Source organism: Clarias gariepinus, chromosome 3 (assembly GCF_024256425.1).
Source record: "Clarias gariepinus isolate MV-2021 ecotype Netherlands chromosome 3, CGAR_prim_01v2, whole genome shotgun sequence".
NCBI lineage: Eukaryota > Metazoa > Chordata > Actinopteri > Siluriformes > Clariidae > Clarias > Clarias gariepinus.
The window spans coordinates 46,102,070-46,121,928 of record NC_071102.1 but is presented as its reverse complement, the minus strand read 5'-3'; the positions used below and the strand labels follow the sequence as shown (position 1 = coordinate 46,121,928).

The 19,859-nt window shown below is 41.7% G+C and overlaps 1 protein-coding gene across 1 annotated transcript; it reads left to right on the top strand.

Annotated features, from left to right (window-relative positions):
• The first annotated feature begins 2,754 nt into the window (after positions 1-2,754).
• Positions 2,755-17,122, top strand: ahr1b (aryl hydrocarbon receptor 1b). Its single transcript, XM_053492251.1, has 10 exons — positions 2,755-2,795; positions 4,318-4,505; positions 6,324-6,439; positions 12,944-13,033; positions 13,181-13,304; positions 13,525-13,658; positions 13,782-13,984; positions 14,116-14,225; positions 15,324-15,465; positions 15,656-17,122. Exons 1-10 carry the CDS (start codon positions 2,755-2,757, stop codon positions 17,109-17,111), a joined length of 2,604 nt encoding a protein of 867 aa, XP_053348226.1. The 3' UTR covers positions 17,112-17,122.
• The last annotated feature ends 2,737 nt before the right edge of the window (positions 17,123-19,859 follow it).

Here is a 19,859-nt window from a genome sequence, read left to right as displayed (position 1 = left end):
TTCAGACCTAGTCATTATAAAATAATAAAACACATACATGTATACACACACATACACACAGAATTGGGTGTAAACAATTCCCTTATTTATTTTTTTCAAAAGTAATTGGACGACTGATTTGATGAGCAGTCAGATGATCAGTTGTGGCGTTTTTATTCAGAATCCTGAAAGTGTATCTAGGGTTTGTTCAGTACTGTAGGCAGTCCAAGGAGGTGTTGGTGCAGGTGACAGAGGCTGTTGTTAGGCTGAAAAGAGAGAGAGAGAGAGGGAGCAGAAACTTGAGGTGGCCAAATCATACGTCCTTAAAATTAAGGAATTCACTGGTGAAGTGAGATATTCTAAGATCTAATGTGGAGGACCAAATCTCTAAATTCAATTCAATTCAATTTTATTTATATAGCGCTTTTAACAATGGCCATTGTCTCAAAGCAGCTTCACGAACAATTAAAGAATTTTTTTTTTTTTTTTTTTAGAAAAGAAAAGAAAATATTTGGAAGTGTGTATGTGTGAGAAAAATGTGTCTAGATAATAATTAGATGAATGAATGATAAATTAAATGTCTCTGATGAGCAAGCCAAGGGTGATGGTGACGGTGGCAAGGAGGTAGTGTGGTAAGGTGACGGGGGGCGGGGGGTGGTGTGTGACTGTTAATTGATGATGCAACTGCTGCAGAACTGATAGTGCCTCACAGTGCAGATGGATACCGTCCCAAAAAGTAGTGTGAAAGCAACCAGGGAAAAAAACTGCAATGTTCTTAAAGAGCAGAGTCAATTTACCTGACCTCAACCCACCTGAGCAGAAAAGCAGAAAGACCCACTAACTGTCTTGGAATCTCAGGTTCCCGAAGCCGCTCTACTGGAGTGAGATCAGGTGATTGTGGAGGCCGTGTGAGTACAGTGACCTCACTGTCATGTTCAGGAAACCAGTGTGAGATGATTTGAGCTTTGTGGCGCGTTGAACACGGTCAGGAAAAATACTCAAGTAGACTGTGATGTTTAAACCATGCTTGATTGGTACTAAGGGGCCGAAAGTGTACCAAGAAACAGTATCTCACCCATACCATTACACCACCAGGACCAGTCTGAACTACTGATACACTGTGGTTGATGATGGAATCATGTTTTCATGTTGTTTACACCAAATTCATGTCACAACTTATATCGAGACTCTGGAACATTTTTCTGATCTTCTGTGGTCTGATGTTGGTGAGCCCACAAGACCTGTAGCCTCAGTTTTTTTATTCTTATCTGACAGGAGCGACACCCGGTATTGTCTTCTGCTGCTATAGCACATCTGCTTCAAAGTTCCACTTGTTGTGTGCTCAGAGACGCTCTTCAGCTTACCACAGTTGTAACAAGATGTTATTTGAGTTCAAGTTGCTTGTAGCAATGTACCATGCTCAGGGTCACTTAAATCATCTTTCATCTCCATTCTGATGCTCGGTTTGATCTTCAACAGGTCTTGTCATAACAGTATCTACATGAATAAATGCAACAGTTGTTACCATTTGTTTGGTCGATTAGTTATTTGCCTAATACATTACCTAATGTACTAATTGGCCGGTGAGTGTACCATGTAGTTAATCACAGTGATGTCATACCTTAAGTGGTGACTTCACAGCAATAGTTATTGTGAAAAATAAAGCTGAAGTAATCGTTTTTTTTTTGTTTTTTTTTGTCTGCTTCGTTGAGGGGTCGCCACAGCGGACCATACAATCACACACAATTGGCACAAATTTTATGTTGGATGCCCTTGCTGATGGAACCATCCAATTTTATCCAGGCTTGGGATCGGCACTGCACCCAGCGGCTGGGGTTTGGGCACCGGGTGGGAACTGAACCCCAATAAAATAAAGTAAGATTAAAAATTGTCTCTTTAACTTAAATAAAACAAGATCAAAAAAATATTTAAACATTTTTTATTACAAGTATACTGTGTGTGTGTGTGTGTGTGTGTGTGTGTGAGAGAGAGAGAGAGAGAGAGAGAGAGAGAGAGAGAATTTTATAGTGTGGTTTTGCAACCTCCCTGGTTAATTGTTTAGTTTTTATTTTCTAAAGTTTATGATGAGCTTTTCTTCAGCGAGCCCCACACTAGTTAAAGCCACGCCCCCTCCCTTGAACCGCGCGCAGCTCTGTTGATAATTAAACAGATGTGTTGTTTATTAAACACGTGGTGTCGGGTTTGGTGTTGATACTGCGCACGAGCCGGTAGATAATGTACTTCAGCAGCCCAGGCCGCGCGCTCCCGCGTTTTTCCCGCTCTGTGATTGGTGGATTAGAGCTGGTGCTGGTGCGCGCGCACTGTATCCAGGACAGTTTTTTTTTTTTTTTTCACCGCTCGAGTCCGTGTCGGGAGCGCGCGCTCGCACGGGCCGGTCCTTATTCCTTATTTTGCGGGGAGGACTACCGGAGAGCACCGGGACACAGGGGTGGGGCTAGTGGGGGTTAGTGGGGGTTAATCACCCGCTTGTGAAAAGGATTTGTAATTAAAGGAAAAACAACAATTCATTATCTTTTACTTTTCTTTACTTCCACTGTGTGTGTGTGTGTGTGTGTGTGTGTGTGAGATCTGAGAAATACTCTCAGTGCACAAAATTTTCTGCTTTTTATTTGTAAAAGAAATTATAAAATACAATTCGGCATTTCTTTTTTGTTTATTATTATTAGTATTATTATTGTTATTATTATTATTATTATTATTATTATTATTAGTTCTATTTGTTTATTTTTTGCTCAGCGGGATTTTGCGTTAAACATGTACGCAGGAAGGAAAAGAAGAAAAGCCGTGCAGAAAGCGTGAGTATACACGTGTGTGTGTGTTAGATGTGTGTGTATTTGGTGTTTTATCGAATTATCATAAATTCATGTAATTTAATTGATTACCGTTAAATAATCCAGTGTGCAGGTAATTAACGGGTGACTTTTTTTTTCAATCTTACGCAGCGCGTGAAAAAATTAATTCCAGTTGTATTTAATTGCTTTACATTAAAACTATTTATATATAATTTAATTAAAATATTTCACAAACCCTAATCGAGATGTTGCAGTTTAATAATAAGGATATTAACATTTTATTAACTGTGAGACCTAAACAATCCCAAACAAGCTTTTAAATGACACAATATTTGTTATATTTTAGTGGCTAAATCTTTATATCTATAATCCATTTAATAAACATTATAATAGTTTAGATCAGATTTTGTAGTCAGATGGTAAACGGTGTTAATCTAGTAATCTATCAGAGTGTTTAAATACTATAGCGAGGATTTTCATCTAATTATTATTATTATATTATAATCTATAATATGTATAGAGTAAACACTTTTCAAATTACAGCCTTTTACTTGTCAGGTTCTGTATTTCATTCTGCTGAATGTCTCAGAGTTGCTGTGTGTCACTGATGTTGTTTTAGGATTTTTGCTACTTCAGCGATCCAAATCATTTATTATTCTTTTTTTTTTTCTTTCAAAAGTTAAATACCAGCATTTCATTGTAGCTTAACTTCATTTATATTTGTGAATATATCTTCTACAGAAATGAATTTAAGGTGATGGTTAACATTTAAAAAATATTTCTGCCCTTTAACGTTATTTATTAGCTGTAGTGACTATAATAAACATTAATAAGCCGCAGGCTAGTAATCTAGCGTACTTTTATATGTATATAGGTGTATATGTATTTTTTCTCACTAGCTTGCTGTGTAATTACTTTAAACTTATCAAAACTTAGATTTTAAATTAGAATCACTAACTATTAATTCTAATGTAGAACTAATATTAAATACAACATGAAGATGAATATGAAATATCAGATATCAAAACCTGTCACCTAAATCTTGTCCGAATCCTTTAGCAAGCACCATTAGACTGTACACAATGTTAACATGCTAATTTCAGATTAAAAGCTGCTTCATATTAGCTTGTGTTTAATTAAACTGATTAATAAAGAAGGTAGAAGGTTGTTGAAATTAAATGTTAAAGGTGAACTATGTAAATAAAGTGAATTAGCCTGTAATATTATGGCGTATCTGCTAGCATACCTGCTTCTGTTTATACTGTCTCACATACACAAGCTATAATCACTTTTCATTTGGTTATATTCATTTTTATTTATTATTATTTCATATTTATTATTTCTGCCACAAGGTTAAATAATAAATATGAAAGGAGTTCCAGGCTCGAACCCCAGCACCCCTAAGTCACTGTTGGGCCCCTGAGCGAGAGGCCATTAACAATCAACTGCTTAGATTTATAATGTGAAGGGCATATACCAAATGCTGTAAGTGTGTGTGTGTGTGTGTGTGTGTGTGTGTGTGCAGTGTGAAGCAGCCTCCAGCTGATGGAGTGAAGTCGAACCCGTCTAAACGTCATCGTGATCGTCTGAACTCGGAGCTGGACCGTCTCGCGCGCCTGTTGCCGTTTCCTGATGATGTCACGTCGGGTCTGGACAAGCTGTCCATCCTGCGTCTGAGTGTCAGCTTCCTGCGCACCAAGACCTTCTTCTCCCGTCGGTTTCCTTCTTTCTTCCTCATGTTTAATGCAGTCAGTGGCGACAGGCCCCGCCCTTTTGGCAGCCAGTATCCAATAGCCTGGCTGCGTACTGAATCATTAATTATCAGTGGTTTAAATGTTTGATATGATCTTGGTGTTATGCGAAAAACTGTCCAGGACCAACTGCACCTGTGTGTGTGCGTGTGTGTGTGTGTGTCTGTTGGTTGATTCAGAATGTGGATGGATGAGGCATTAATAATAAAAGCAGAAGCAGCTTAAAATATTTATATATGGACAGTAATATTTGTTTATCATAGCAGCGTGTTATCTGTGTGTTTAAACAGAGGTTCAAAATACATAGACTCAACTCTGTGTGTGTGTGTGTGTGTGTGTGTGTGTGTGTGTGTGTGTGAGAGAGAGAGAGAGAGAGAGAGAGAGTGACTAAATGTAGGACACTGGGAAGAATAGATCAATTACTGCCCTGACCTACAGTCTTTGTCCGTCTGTCCGTCTGTCCGTGTGTCTGTCCGTCTGTCCGTGTGTCTGTCCGTCTGTCTGTCTGCCCGTCTGTCTGTCTGCCTGTCTGTCCGTCTGTTTGTCTGCCATGCTTTTCTTTTGTCAGTCTTTTAGACATTGCATTCCATTTATATTACACTTTATTATTTTGGCCATATTTCTGGTGGATGGCCCGGTGGTGTAGCGGTTGTTCCCACCTTGGGTCTGTGTTCTCCCCGTGTTTGGTGGGTTTCCTCTTGGTACTCAGATCGCTTCCACAGTCCAAAGACATGCATATTAAGGTGACTGGCGTTTTCAAACTGCCCGTAGTGTGTGAGAGTGTCAGTGATTGTGTGTGTGTGTGTGTGTATGTGCCCTGTGATGGCCAGGGTGTACTGGGATAGGCTCCAGACCCACCATGACCCTGTATACAGGATAAAGCAGTATCGAGGGAGAGAGAGAGAGAGTAATTAGAGTGTAATTTAATCTATATAGAGTATTTTTGTTGTAATTTCGCCTCTTGCTGTCTGCATGCTGGAGAACTAACTGATCCTCAGCTGGATTGCCCGGTGCCTGGAATGATGAATAAATTTGTTTACATTTTTGTGAATATGTCCAGCAGGAGATCTGCAGTGTTCTCATCAGTGCTCCAGAACTTAGAGAGTTATTATTATAATTATTATTATTATTATTATTATTATTATTAACCCTGCTTTCTTTTTTTTTTTTAAATAATAATTTTCACGAGTGTTACTTTATCTTTGAATGCAGAGCTAAAAATACTCTAATTTTACATACGTTTATGTTTTGATCGTTTGTTGGCTCCTCAGCATAACTGCTGCTTTCTCATCAGCCAATCCGATTCTCTCTCCCTGGTGATGTCATCACCATGTGACAACCCGCAAATCACCGCCATCATTAATCTTTGATGTGGAACACGCTTCCTCTCTTTCTGCCTCCTCCTCTCGCTCTCACTTATTTCCCTGAGTTTACTGCTGCTGTCGTTCCAGCTCTAGTCATTCACTCTGATGAGAGAGAGGGGGAGGGGGGATGGAGAGATTTGTAAGAACCACATTTCACGTGCAGACGTGAGTAAACATACAGAGGTTTAAGTAACGAATGATTAAAAAATAATTCATCTCTGATCACGACCTGAGAGAGAGAGAGAGACGCGACAGAACTGAGACAAAGCGAACAGATGTGGTTGGATCCATCATCCTGTTCACACTGCTATATAAAATTCCAAGAGATTAACCACAGATAAATTATCTGAAAAACAAACCAACAAAAAATAAACTTCTGTTTTACCAAAAGTTATTTCTGTCTCTCTCTCATTCAGTGACCTTAAAGAATCACGGCGGTAAAAGGGCGACGCCCAGCCACGGAAACCATGGCAACAGTAAAGCTACAGGATTGTTGGATGGACGCCTACCAGAGGGGGAGCTGCTGCTGCAGGTGTGTGTGTGTGTGTGTGTGTGTGTGTGTGTCGCCCTTTGACCAGTAGTTTACCGCAGACACCCAGGACACCAAAATGGCCGACCTCATTCAGACGCGTAAAAAAGCAAGAAGAGCGACAATCAGGAGCCAATCACATGACAGATACACATCATCACGTCCAGTTTCTCTGTCCACACCACAGAGGTTTCACATAGAACTAACATAGAACTGGCCCTGAAGAATAAACTGGCCACATAGAACTGGCCCTAAGGAATACCGTGCAAAAACATTTTTTTAAAGAAGAATTTTTATTTCTTTTGTTTGTTCATCTCTCCGTCATGTAGCGCTTTTTAAAAGTTAATGATCGTCCTCAGGAAGTCACATCTACACATCTGTACTGACATTACTCTTCTTTCACACTCCATCACTCTGTAACACACACTGTAACACACACACTATAACACACTCTTTAACACACTCCATCACTCTGTAACACACACTGTAACACACTCTGTAACACACAGCCTGTAACACCCTCTGTAACACACACACACACAGTAACACACTCTTTAACACACTCCATCACTCCGTAACACACACACTGTAACACACTTTTTAACACACTCCATCACTCCGTAACACACACACTGTAACACACTCTTTAACACACTCCATCACTCCGTAACACACACACTGTAACACCCTCTGCAACACACACATCATCACTGTAATCCACTCTGTAACCCACTCCGTCACTCCATATCACACACTGTAACACACACACACATACATTGTAACACCTTCTGTAACACACACATTGTAACACACACTGTAACACACTCTTTAACACACACTGTAACACACTCTGTTACACACACACACACACACACATGCTGTAACACACTCTGTAACACACATTGTAACACCTTCTGTAACACGCACATTGTAACACACTCTGTAACACACTTCGTCACTCCGTATCGCACACTGTAACACACACACACACACACACGCTGTAATACACTCCGTAACACACACATTGTAATACCTTCTGTAACACACTGTCACTCCATAACACAAACATTGTAACTGAGCCGAGAGAGGAACGAGCATCATGAGGGTGATGGGGATAAGGACGAGAAGTGTGCGTTCCACTTTCACTTTCCCTCTTGAATAATACACACACACACACACACACACACCACACACACACACACACACCACACACACACACACACACTATATCTATTATTCAGGGATTAAAGTATTTATACCCCATAATTCAAAAATCTAACTGTAGCAAGCTAAAATATTTTGTTATCTTTCCTTCCACAGGCTCCTTTACTTACTGTCTGCCTGTCTGTTACTGTCTCTACATGTCTCTGCCTGTCTGTTACTGTCTCTACATGTCTCTGCCTGTCTGTTACTGTCTCTACATGTCTCTGTCTGTCTGTAACTGTCTCTACATGTCTCTACCTGTCTGTAACTGTCTCTACATGTCTCTACCTGTCTGTAACTGTCTGTAACTGTCTCTACATGTTTCTGCCTGTCTGTAACTGTCTCTACATGTCTCTGTCTGTCTGTAACTGTCTCTACATTTCACTGCCTGTCTGTAACTGTCTCTATATGTCTCTGTCTGTCTGTAACTGTCTTTACATTTCTCTGCCTGTCTGTAACTGTCTCTACATGTCTCTGTCTGTCTGTTACGGTCTCTACATGTCTCTGTCTGTAACTGTCTCTACATGTCTCTACCTGCCTGTAACTGTCTCTACATGTCTCTGCCTGCCTGTAACTGTCTCTACATGTATCTACCTGTCTGTAACTGTCTCTACATGTCTCTGTCTGTCTGTAACTGTCTCTACATGTCTCTGCCTGTCTGTAACTGTCTCTACATGTCTCTGTCTGTCTGTTACGGTCTCTACATGTCTCTGTCTGTCTGTAACTGTCTCTACATGTCTCTACCTGTCTGTAACTGTCTCTACATGTCTCTGTCTGTCTGTAACTGTCTCTACATGTCTCTGTCTGTCTGTAACTGTCTCTACATGTCTCTGTCTGTCTGTTACTGTCTTTACATGTCTCTGCCTGTCTGTAACTGTCTCTACATGTCTCTGTATGTCTGTAACTGTCTCTACATGTCTCTGTCTGTCTGTAACTGTCTCTACCTGTCTCTACCTGTCTGTAACTGTCTCTACATGTCTGCCTGTCTGTAACTGTCTCTACATGTCTCTGTCTGTCTGTTACGGTCTCTACATGTCTCTTTCTGTCTGTAACTGTCTCTACATGTCTCTACCTGCCTGTAACTGTCTCTACATGTCTCTGTCTGTCTGTAACTGTCTCTACCTGTCTCTACCTGTCTGTAACTGTCTCTACATGTCTCTGCCTGTCTGTAACTGTCTCTACATGTCTCTGTCTGTCTGTTACGGTCTCTACATGTCTCTTTCTGTCTGTAACTGTCTCTACATGTCTCTACCTGCCTGTAACTGTCTCTACATGTCTCTGTCTGTCTGTAACTGTCTCTACAAGTCTCTGTCTGTCTGTAACTGTCTCTACATGTCTCTGTTAGTCTGTAACTTTCTCTACATTTATCTGCCTGTCTGTAACCGTCTCTACATGTCTCTGTCTGTCTGTAACTGTCTCTACATGTTTCTGTCTGTCTGTTACTGTCTCTACCTGTCTCTACCTGTCTGTAACTGTCTCTACATGTCTGCCTGTCTGTAACTGTCTCTACATGTCTCTGTCTGTCTGTTACGGTCTCTACATGTCTCTTTCTGTCTGTAACTGTCTCTACATGTCTCTACCTGCCTGTAACTGTCTCTACATGTCTCTGTCTGTCTGTAACTGTCTCTACCTGTCTCTACCTGTCTGTAACTGTCTCTACATGTCTCTGCCTGTCTGTAACTGTCTCTACATGTCTCTGTCTGTCTGTTACGGTCTCTACATGTCTCTTTCTGTCTGTAACTGTCTCTACCTGCCTGTAACTGTCTCTACATGTCTCTGTCTGTCTGTAACTGTCTCTACAAGTCTCTGTCTGTCTGTAACTGTCTCTACATGTCTCTGTTAGTCTGTAACTTTCTCTACATTTATCTGCCTGTCTGTAACCGTCTCTACATGTCTCTGTCTGTCTGTAACTGTCTCTACATGTTTCTGTCTGTCTGTTACTGTCTTTACATGTCTCTGCCTGTCTGTAACTGTCTCTACATGTCTCTGTCTGTCTGTAACTGTCTCTACATGTCTCTGCCTGTCTGTAACTGTCTCTACATGTCTCTGTCTGTCTGTAACTGTCTCTACATGTCTCTACCTGTCTCTACCTGTCTCTACCTGTCTTTAACTGTCTGTAACTGTCTGTAACAGTCTCTACATGTCTCTGTCTGTCTGTAACTGTCTCTACATGTCTCTGTCTGTCTGTTACGGTCTCTACATGTCTCTGTCTGTAACTGTCTCTACATGTCTCTACCTGCCTGTAACTGTCTCTACATGTCTCTGCCTGTCTGTAACTGTCTCTACATGTATCTACCTGTCTGTAACTGTCTCTACATGTCTCTGTCTGTCTGTAACTGTCTCTACAAGTCTCTGTCTGTCTATAACTGTCTCTACATGCCTCTGTTAGTCTGTAACTGTCTCTACATGTCTCTGCCTGTCTGTAACTGTCTCTACATGTCTCTGTCTGTCTGTTACTGTCTTTACATGTCTCTACCTGTCTGTAACTGTCTCTACATGTCTCTACCTGTCTGTAACTGTCTGTAACTGTCTCTACATGTTTCTGCCTGTCTGTAACTGTCTCTACATGTCTCTGTCTGTCTGTAACTGTCTCTACATTTCACTGCCTGTCTGTAACTGTCTCTATATGTCTCTGTCTGTCTGTAACTGTCTTTACATTTCTCTGCCTGTCTGTAACTGTCTCTACATGTCTCTGTCTGTCTGTTACGGTCTCTACATGTCTCTGTCTGTAACTGTCTCTACATGTCTCTACCTGCCTGTAACTGTCTCTACATGTCTCTGCCTGCCTGTAACTGTCTCTACATGTATCTACCTGTCTGTAACTGTCTCTACATGTCTCTGTCTGTCTGTAACTGTCTCTACATGTCTCTGCCTGTCTGTAACTGTCTCTACATGTCTCTGTCTGTCTGTTACGGTCTCTACATGTCTCTTTCTGTCTGTAACTGTCTCTACATGTCTCTACCTGCCTGTAACTGTCTCTACATGTCTCTGTCTGTCTGTAACTGTCTCTACATGTCTCTGTCTGTCTGTAACTGTCTCTACATGTCTCTGTCTGTCTGTTACTGTCTTTACATGTCTCTGCCTGTCTGTAACTGTCTCTACATGTCTCTGTATGTCTGTAACTGTCTCTACATGTCTCTGTCTGTCTGTAACTGTCTCTACCTGTCTCTACCTGTCTGTAACTGTCTCTACATGTCTGCCTGTCTGTAACTGTCTCTACATGTCTCTGTCTGTCTGTTACGGTCTCTACATGTCTCTTTCTGTCTGTAACTGTCTCTACATGTCTCTACCTGCCTGTAACTGTCTCTACATGTCTCTGTCTGTCTGTAACTGTCTCTACCTGTCTCTACCTGTCTGTAACTGTCTCTACATGTCTCTGCCTGTCTGTAACTGTCTCTACATGTCTCTGTCTGTCTGTTACGGTCTCTACATGTCTCTTTCTGTCTGTAACTGTCTCTACATGTCTCTACCTGCCTGTAACTGTCTCTACATGTCTCTGTCTGTCTGTAACTGTCTCTACAAGTCTCTGTCTGTCTGTAACTGTCTCTACATGTCTCTGTTAGTCTGTAACTTTCTCTACATTTATCTGCCTGTCTGTAACCGTCTCTACATGTCTCTGTCTGTCTGTAACTGTCTCTACATGTTTCTGTCTGTCTGTTACTGTCTCTACCTGTCTCTACCTGTCTGTAACTGTCTCTACATGTCTGCCTGTCTGTAACTGTCTCTACATGTCTCTGTCTGTCTGTTAAGGTCTCTACATGTCTCTTTCTGTCTGTAACTGTCTCTACATGTCTCTACCTGCCTGTAACTGTCTCTACATGTCTCTGTCTGTCTGTAACTGTCTCTACCTGTCTCTACCTGTCTGTAACTGTCTCTACATGTCTCTGCCTGTCTGTAACTGTCTCTACATGTCTCTGTCTGTCTGTTACGGTCTCTACATGTCTCTTTCTGTCTGTAACTGTCTCTACATGTCTCTACCTGCCTGTAACTGTCTCTACATGTCTCTGTCTGTCTGTAACTGTCTCTACAAGTCTCTGTCTGTCTGTAACTGTCTCTACATGTCTCTGTTAGTCTGTAACTTTCTCTACATTTATCTGCCTGTCTGTAACCGTCTCTACATGTCTCTGTCTGTCTGTAACTGTCTCTACATGTTTCTGTCTGTCTGTTACTGTCTTTACATGTCTTTACATGTCTCTGCCTGTCTGTAACTGTCTCTACATGTCTCTGTCTGTCTGTAACTGTCTCTACATGTCTCTGCCTGTCTGTAACTGTCTCTACATGTCTCTGTCTGTCTGTAACTGTCTCTACATGTCTCTACCTGTCTCTACCTGTCTTTAACTGTCTGTAACTGTCTGTAACAGTCTCTACATGTCTCTGTCTGTCTGTAACTGTCTCTACATGTCTCTGTCTGTCTGTTACGGTCTCTACATGTCTCTGTCTGTAACTGTCTCTACATGTCTCTACCTGCCTGTAACTGTCTCTACATGTCTCTGCCTGTCTGTAACTGTCTCTACATGTATCTACCTGTCTGTAACTGTCTCTACATGTCTCTGTCTGTCTGTAACTGTCTCTACAAGTCTCTGTCTGTCTATAACTGTCTCTACATGTCTCTGTTAGTCTGTAACTGTCTCTACATGTCTCTGCCTGTCTGTAACTGTCTCTACATGTCTCTGTCTGTCTGTTACTGTCTTTACATGTCTCTGCCTGTCTGTAACTGTCTCTACATGTCTCTGTCTGTCTGTAACTGTCTCTACATGTCTGTAACTGTCTCTACATGTCTCTACCCGTCTGTGACTGTCTCTACATATCTCTGTTTGTCTGTGACTGTCTCTACATTTCTCTGCCTGTCTGTAACTGTCTCTACATGTATCTGTCTGTCTGTACCTGTCTTTACATGTCTCTGCTTGTCTGTAACTGTCTCTACATGTCTCTGCTTGTCTGTAACTGTCTCTACATGTCTTTGTCTCTCTGTAACTGTCTGTCTCTCTTTCTTTCTGTCAGTCTCTCTTTACCCATCTCTCTCAGGCTTCCTGCCTTTAAATGTTTCTGTCTGCCTGTATTTACCATCCATATCTTTGTCTCTACGTGTCTCTCTGTTTGTCTCTACCTGTCACCCTCCTTGTCTGTTTTCACCTGTCCTCCGTGCCTGTTCCTCTGTGCCTGTCTGTCCTTTTATCTTTAACCATCTCTCTACCTTTCCTTCTCTGCTACTCTTTCAATTTCTCTGTCTGCCTTCAACTTTCTGTGTGTGTGTGTGTGTGTGTGTGTGTGTGTGTGTGTGTGTGTGTGTGTGTTTATTTATAGGCCCTTAATGGGTTTGTACTAGTGGTGACTTCAGAAGGGACCATATTCTACGTCTCACACACTATACAGGATTATCTTGGATTCCACCAGGTAAGCCTCTCTCTCTTTCTCTCTCTCTCTTTTTCTCTCTCACTCTCTCACTCACACACACACATACACACACATTTTCTCTCTCTGTACTGACAGCAAGACGCATCTCTCAATTCATCTCTCTCTGTCTCTCTGTCCCTCCTCCAGACGGATGTGCTACATCAGTGCGTGTTTGAGTTGGTCCACACAGAGGATCAGCAGGCGTTTAGGCGTAATCTGCACTGGGCTCTGAACCCTCCAACTGCAGAAGAAAAGCCCGAGATCACACAGGGTCAGCGTCTCTCAGTCACACTCAACGAATCAAGTCTTACAAAACTAAACTAAAACCAAACCTTGAATAAGCTGAATTAAACTGAACTGAATCTAGGACTGAATTTAATTCAGACTGCACCAAATTGAACCTAATTAAATTTAGCTGAACATTCCCAAAAGAATTTACCTTGAACATTGTAGACTAAAATGAATCTTCATATTCATCGTTAACATTTCAGATGCAGGTTCTGCCTCCAGTTCCTCTTCAGTCCATTATAAACCAGATCAGCTGCCTCCAGAGAACTCGTCCTTTCTGGAGAGGAACTTTATCTGTCGCTTCCGCTGCCTGCTCGACAACTCCTCTGGCTTCCTGGTGAGCACACACACACACACACACACACACACACACACGCACACAGTAAAACACAAACATTCTAAGAAATAATGATCTACTGTATCCTCTCTCAGCTGAATGTTTAAATCTCGATATCTACAGGCACTGAATCTCCAGGGTCGCCTAAAGTTCCTCCACGGACAGAACAGGCATTTAGATGATGGAGGACAAGCCCCGCCCCATCTGGCCCTTTTTGCCGTAGCCACGCCTCTACAGCTGCCTTCTATTTTGGAGATCCGCACCAAAAACATGATCTTCAGAACCAAACACAAGCTGGACTTCACTCCAATGGCCTGCGATGCCAAGTAACTTCTTTCATTTCTATCTCGAAATATCTTTTGAATATATTTTTTTTTATCATTTGTTGCTGTTGCTCTATTCATCTTGTCTTGTTTAATGTTTATGTCTTGGAATAAGAGCGCTTTGTGTGTTATAGGGGTAAGATAGTTCTGGGTTACACCGAGGCAGAGTTACGGGTCCGTGGCACGGGCTACCAGTTCATCCACGCAGCCGACATGCTGTACTGTGCAGAGAACCATGTCCGCAGTAAGACAATTTTAACCTTGCTTAAAGCTTTTAATTTTTTATTTTTTGAGCTTTTGTTTGATGCTTATCACAGTTTCAGGCAGAAAAAAAAACTGCCATGGTTTCCCTTTCTCCTCTGGACACCTACCATAATCCTCTGATTTTATGTCAGGAAGTGACCTCACTGCATTCTCTTATACTGATTTTATTTTTTTTCTACATTGTAAAACAATGCTGAAAGGATCCAAAATATGCAGTAATCTCTTTTGAACCATTGATGTTGAGATGTATCTGGTACAAGGTGGTATCAGTAATTTTCGAGACTAGTTTTGTAACACGCCACCAGATGGTAAACCAATGCTGCGAGCACAGTCACAGGAAGCGTCGACTTTCATACTGTAAGTCAGTGTGCGAAAAGACATCATCCTGTGTACATCGGGAGCTGTGCAACCACCTGCTATTTCATCATGGACAGGAAGTTGAAATTCTGTGTAATACTGGGCAATTCTGCCACAGAGACGTTTGACATGATTTGACAAGTTTACGCTGATGCTGCAATGCGTCATTGGAGGTGTTTTGAGTGGCACCTGCATTTCAAGGGCGCGCTTCAGAAGGAACTTTGCATCAAAGTTATCCAATAACTCCGAGGATCAGTACCAGTGACAAAACTTGGGTCTATTGGTACCACCCTGAAATGAAGCAACAGTCTTCACAGTGGAAGAGCCTCACAATCTCCACAACCGATAAAGCCAAAGCCGGTCTGCAGCTCTACCAAGTGCATGATCATCGTCTTTTTCTGCATTTGCAACATTGTGCATCGAGAATTCGTCCCCAGGGGCAAGAACGCCAAAAGCGAATTCTACTTCGGCCTTTCCAACTAAGTGGTAGTAGTAGCCTTAATGTGGGAGCCCCCTAGTGACGGGGAGGAATTGGACATGACTAAATTAGGGAGAAAATCGGAAAAAAAAATCCCCCCCCAAAAAATCCCCCCCCCCAAAAAAAAACATGAAGTATTGGTTGATTTACCTGCAACGTTTGTGTTGTTTTATTGTGATTATTATGTAAAAAAAAATCTAAAATAAATGCAATTCAAACAAGTTTTAAATGTTTTTTTCCTAGTGATTAAGACTGGGGAAAGTGGCCTGACTGTGTTCCGACTGCTCACTAAGGAAAACCGGTGGAAGTGGGTGCAGGCCAATGCCAGACTTGTCTATAAAAATGGAAAACCTGATTACATCATTGCTACTCAGAGGCCCCTCGGGTGAGTTTCATTACAAAAACACATAGCATGAAAAAAAAACAATTAAAACAAATAGGATGTGGGGTTTTATTAAACAATTCATTTAAAAATAAAGGTCAAACTATCCCATTGACTGAAGACTTGTTGAAGATTTTGTGTCACAGCTTAGTGCTTAGTGGATGGGAATGCAATTTTTTTTTTCTGTCCTCAGGGAGGAGGAAGGAGGCGAGCATCTTAGGAAACGCTCCATGCACCTTCCATTCACTTTTGCAACTGGTGAAGCTTTGTTGTATCAGACCAGCTTCCCCATTCCAGGCTTCTCTGATAACATGGCGGCCAAAGGCAAAAGTGGGAAATCCAAGAAAACCAAAGTAGACAAAAGCTCAAAAGATGAGCTCGACCCTAGCTCCCTGCTTGGTGCGATTATGAGGCAGGATAAGTCAGTTTATGTTTGCCAACCTGCGTCAGATCCTAAAGTACCGTACCGCAGCAGCCTGTTTAGCAAACAAGAGGAGACCAGTACCTTTTCAAACTCTGTGGAAGGTTTGAACTTTAATTCTGCACCTAATAATGAAAATGGAGTTCTCAAGTCTGTAGTGTCAACTAGTTTTGACCCTCTGCTGGCTACACTGGATTCTCTTTCGCTAGAAAATGAAGAAAGCTGCACCAACACTGAGCTGTTTAATGCCCTGGAAAATCTAGGATTAAATGCAGAGGATCTGGAGTTGCTCCTCCTGGATGAGAGGATGATCCAGGTGGAAATGGAGCCAGAATACATTCCTTCACTTAATGATCTCCTCACTAACAATGAGATCCTGTCCTATATCCATGATTCGATAGAAAATAGTACAACTAGTGAAAATAGTCTTGTTCCCCTTACTGCCTCAGATCTTATGGACCCTATAGAGGGTTCCTCAAAACCTTATAACCCACCTTCTATGTCTGATTCAACTCCTATTCCCGTTTCAAGTCCATATTTATCTTTCCGACCTTCCAGGTGTCCGACCTCACCCATTCTTCATCTGTCACAGCAGATGCAGCAGCACTTGAGCACTCAGGTCTTGCACCAAAAATACCATGGCTGGATTCCCGAGACACAGATTAGTGAGGTTTCATTCCCTCAGCACAATTCATTACTTGCTAGTGCAGCAGCTGATGTTCAGAATGGTCACTGTTTCCCTCAACAAACTCTGGATGAAGTCTCAGAGGTCAATGTAAAGTTTCCAGAACCCAATAAACACCAGGAGCCTTGGTGCCAAAACCAGACACAATCCCTTTTACCATATAAACATGAACATATGTATGTTGGTGGCTCTCAAAATGGGATAGGCCCCACCCCTCAATGGGAAGAACCCTACTACATAGACCATCAGGCCCCCCAAAGTAGCTATGTGGATTACAATATGGCCATGGTGTCCGGGATGGAGTTCAATGGTAGAGTGGATGGAGAACTTCGACATGGCATGTCATCATCATCATTGTTGTCCTCTCAGCAGCTTTGCGCAAAACAAACAATCTCAACTTATACCTACACTAACCAGAACTCATCACTGGGTCATGTTCTTCCCTCATTGGATGTTTATAAAATGTTTGATTCCACACAGTCTCAAGATTCTACCCACAGACAGGTAAGAAGTAGCAAGAACCTGTGCCTTATGCCAAAATAGTCTTCAACACTGTATTCATCCCAACATACTCTTAACAAATAAAATGCATGCTCAAGTCACGGAATTGTCTGAAACTGCTTTTACATCTATTAGTCTGTTTTTAAAATGAGCAATCAAACTAACAGCACCAGCTCTTCCAAACCAAAGTCCTGAGTAGTTTACTTAAATTATTTAGTTAAATGCAGAAAAGCACAGTTCTCCTAACACCTTGGAGAAAAGAAGCTTGCCATAGTCACCTGCACCCCTGGCCTGTAGATCACCTCAACTGATCTGAACGTAAGCATCTTTCATGCACTGGAAGAATTAAAGCACGATAGAGGTTGAAGGCTCTCCTGAGCAGGTAATAGCAGAGTGTAATGATCACACTTGATGGTCAAGCACTTCTTTTCTATAGTTCTGTGCTTAATTTCCACTAAGGAGAGCTTTTGTTGATGGTGTACAGCATGGTGCGCTCGTTCACCACCTGGGACAATGCTGCCTCTACCCATGCATCCAGCATGTTTCTCTGCTTGAACCTGCAGAAAAGCCTGGATCTGGTGACCCCTTTGTAGTAAGATCAATCAGCAGACTGGTGACGTCGTAATCATTGAGTACAAACCTGTAATAATAACAAGCCATCCTCAGGAAGTGTCTTACTTCCTTGTTAGTCACTTGCAGTCTTAGCAGTTTGGAGCTGCACAAGTGTCCACAGCCAAAGTGAGAACATTGGGATTCTGTAATTCCAAATTGATTGTGAGCCTTGATTGTCCTAAGCATCTTAGGGAGAACCTTAGAAATTGTAGATCCTGTTTCCAGTCACTGCTTTAAATAATGATGTCATCAAAATAGTCAGTGGCATACATATCATGGGACAGTGAGTTCTGTCCATCGGTCATGTGGACTCTGAGCAACTTGAACAGACGGGTGATGAATTTGTATAACCCACACAGAGATCTGCCTATATTGCTTTGTGATATCTAGTGTTGAGTTAAAGTGAGACATAACCAGTCATGAACCCTAACTTTGGGCTTAAATCTCATCTCCCAGGAATGACCTATTCCAGAGACTCTGGTACACGGTTTCCAGCATGTTAATTTGGGATATGGGCAGGAAATACCCGTCCAATTGCTTACTTTATTTCCCTACTCCCATAAAAAATCCCAAGTTTCATGCATTTTTGTGAATAAACTTCCAAATCATGTCCATTAGCATCTGCATTCATCTGGTGTGTATTGATTTATTGCTTTGTAAAAAAAAAAATGTAAATCTTATATACATGCTATAAATATGGTGCTCTGTTCCATCAGAATATGTTTTGAGATTCCGACCTGGGCGATCGCCAGGACGACTGCTTTCAGGTACCACGTAGTTAGGTACCCAAAAAGATCCATTCACTCGAACTCGAATCAGAGGAAGGGAAGGCAATGGCACTGTTGGGAAGGGTAGCAGAATCACATGCTGACATTCACACTACTGAAGTGCATTGCCATGAATGCCCGGCCAGTAGAAACAAGCCAGGGATCGGTTTAGTGTTTGTTTGTTTTTTGTAACAAATGTCTGACCATAATGTTGTGGGAGTAGCATAGCATGGAATAGCATGTCCTGGCTCTTCAGCACCAGCAACTGGGTCATTTTCTCTCTGGTCCAAGTGTCCTGCATCACTTTAATCACTTTACCAAATGAACAATGGATGGGAAAGTGCAACACTGCAACATTGGTCTGGACTGTTGATCATCAACTACTTACACTTGTTTAAATGAGAGCTTGAGGGTCATATAACTAGTGCCTACTCCATGTCCTATGCAATCCTTTAAAATGATAGCCACTGATGAACCTGTGACCGTGTCCCTAGGTAATGCTCCACACCCCCACCCAGACTCTTGCGCCTTGCAGGTGCCCACCCAAAGCCATTTTTCAAATTAACATGGTGAAGAAAGGTCTACCCGCTAATTTTCTATCTCACTGCAACACAAGGTGCATTTTAGCCACATTCTTAGAAAAAAAAACTGTGTCTATTCCTGTTTCCCTCATTCTCACTACCTTTATACAGTGACACTTGAACACGCATGATGATCTCACGTTGGTTTGTTTAACTCAACCTAAGTTTTTGCTTTAAGTTATGTTTTTATTTGTTACCTGTGCATTATTGCACAGAAATTCTTTATTCTTCGCATATCCCAGCTTTGTTACGGGGTCAGAATGCAGGCTCAGCCATTACACGGCACCCCTGAATCAGACATTGCTCAGCTCGTTGGAGCTGGGAGCTTACGCTGCCGACCCTCCAAATAGTAATTAAACCGGTTTCCAGATTTATTTGGAAGTCGTCTTATTAGGCAGTTTGTTCAGCACTTGGTGTTGCTCAGACAAAACAGTCCTTCATTTGTTTTGGCCAAAATGTAGATGCTAAAAAAAATATTGTCTGCACTTTCTTATTAACTTATGTTTAAATTGCGTACTGTTCCTAGAATCAGAAGAAATTACAAGTGTTAACAAACAAGAAATTACAGAGCACAAAGTTAACATTCTGATCAGCAGCCATGACAGTTTCACATTGTGATGTGTGTGTGTTTTTTTACACAAACCTCCCATCTACACAAATACAATTCAAATGTGAGTTAAAACATTTCTCCAGGTTTCAGGGCGTTGTTTTCATGTAGACAGGAGGACGGCATTTTCATAAATATCCGTGTACATGAAGAAAGCTTAAGGGTCAGTGTGGCTCCAAAACAGCATGACACTATGGGGCTCCAGCAGGACACGTCTGGTCTC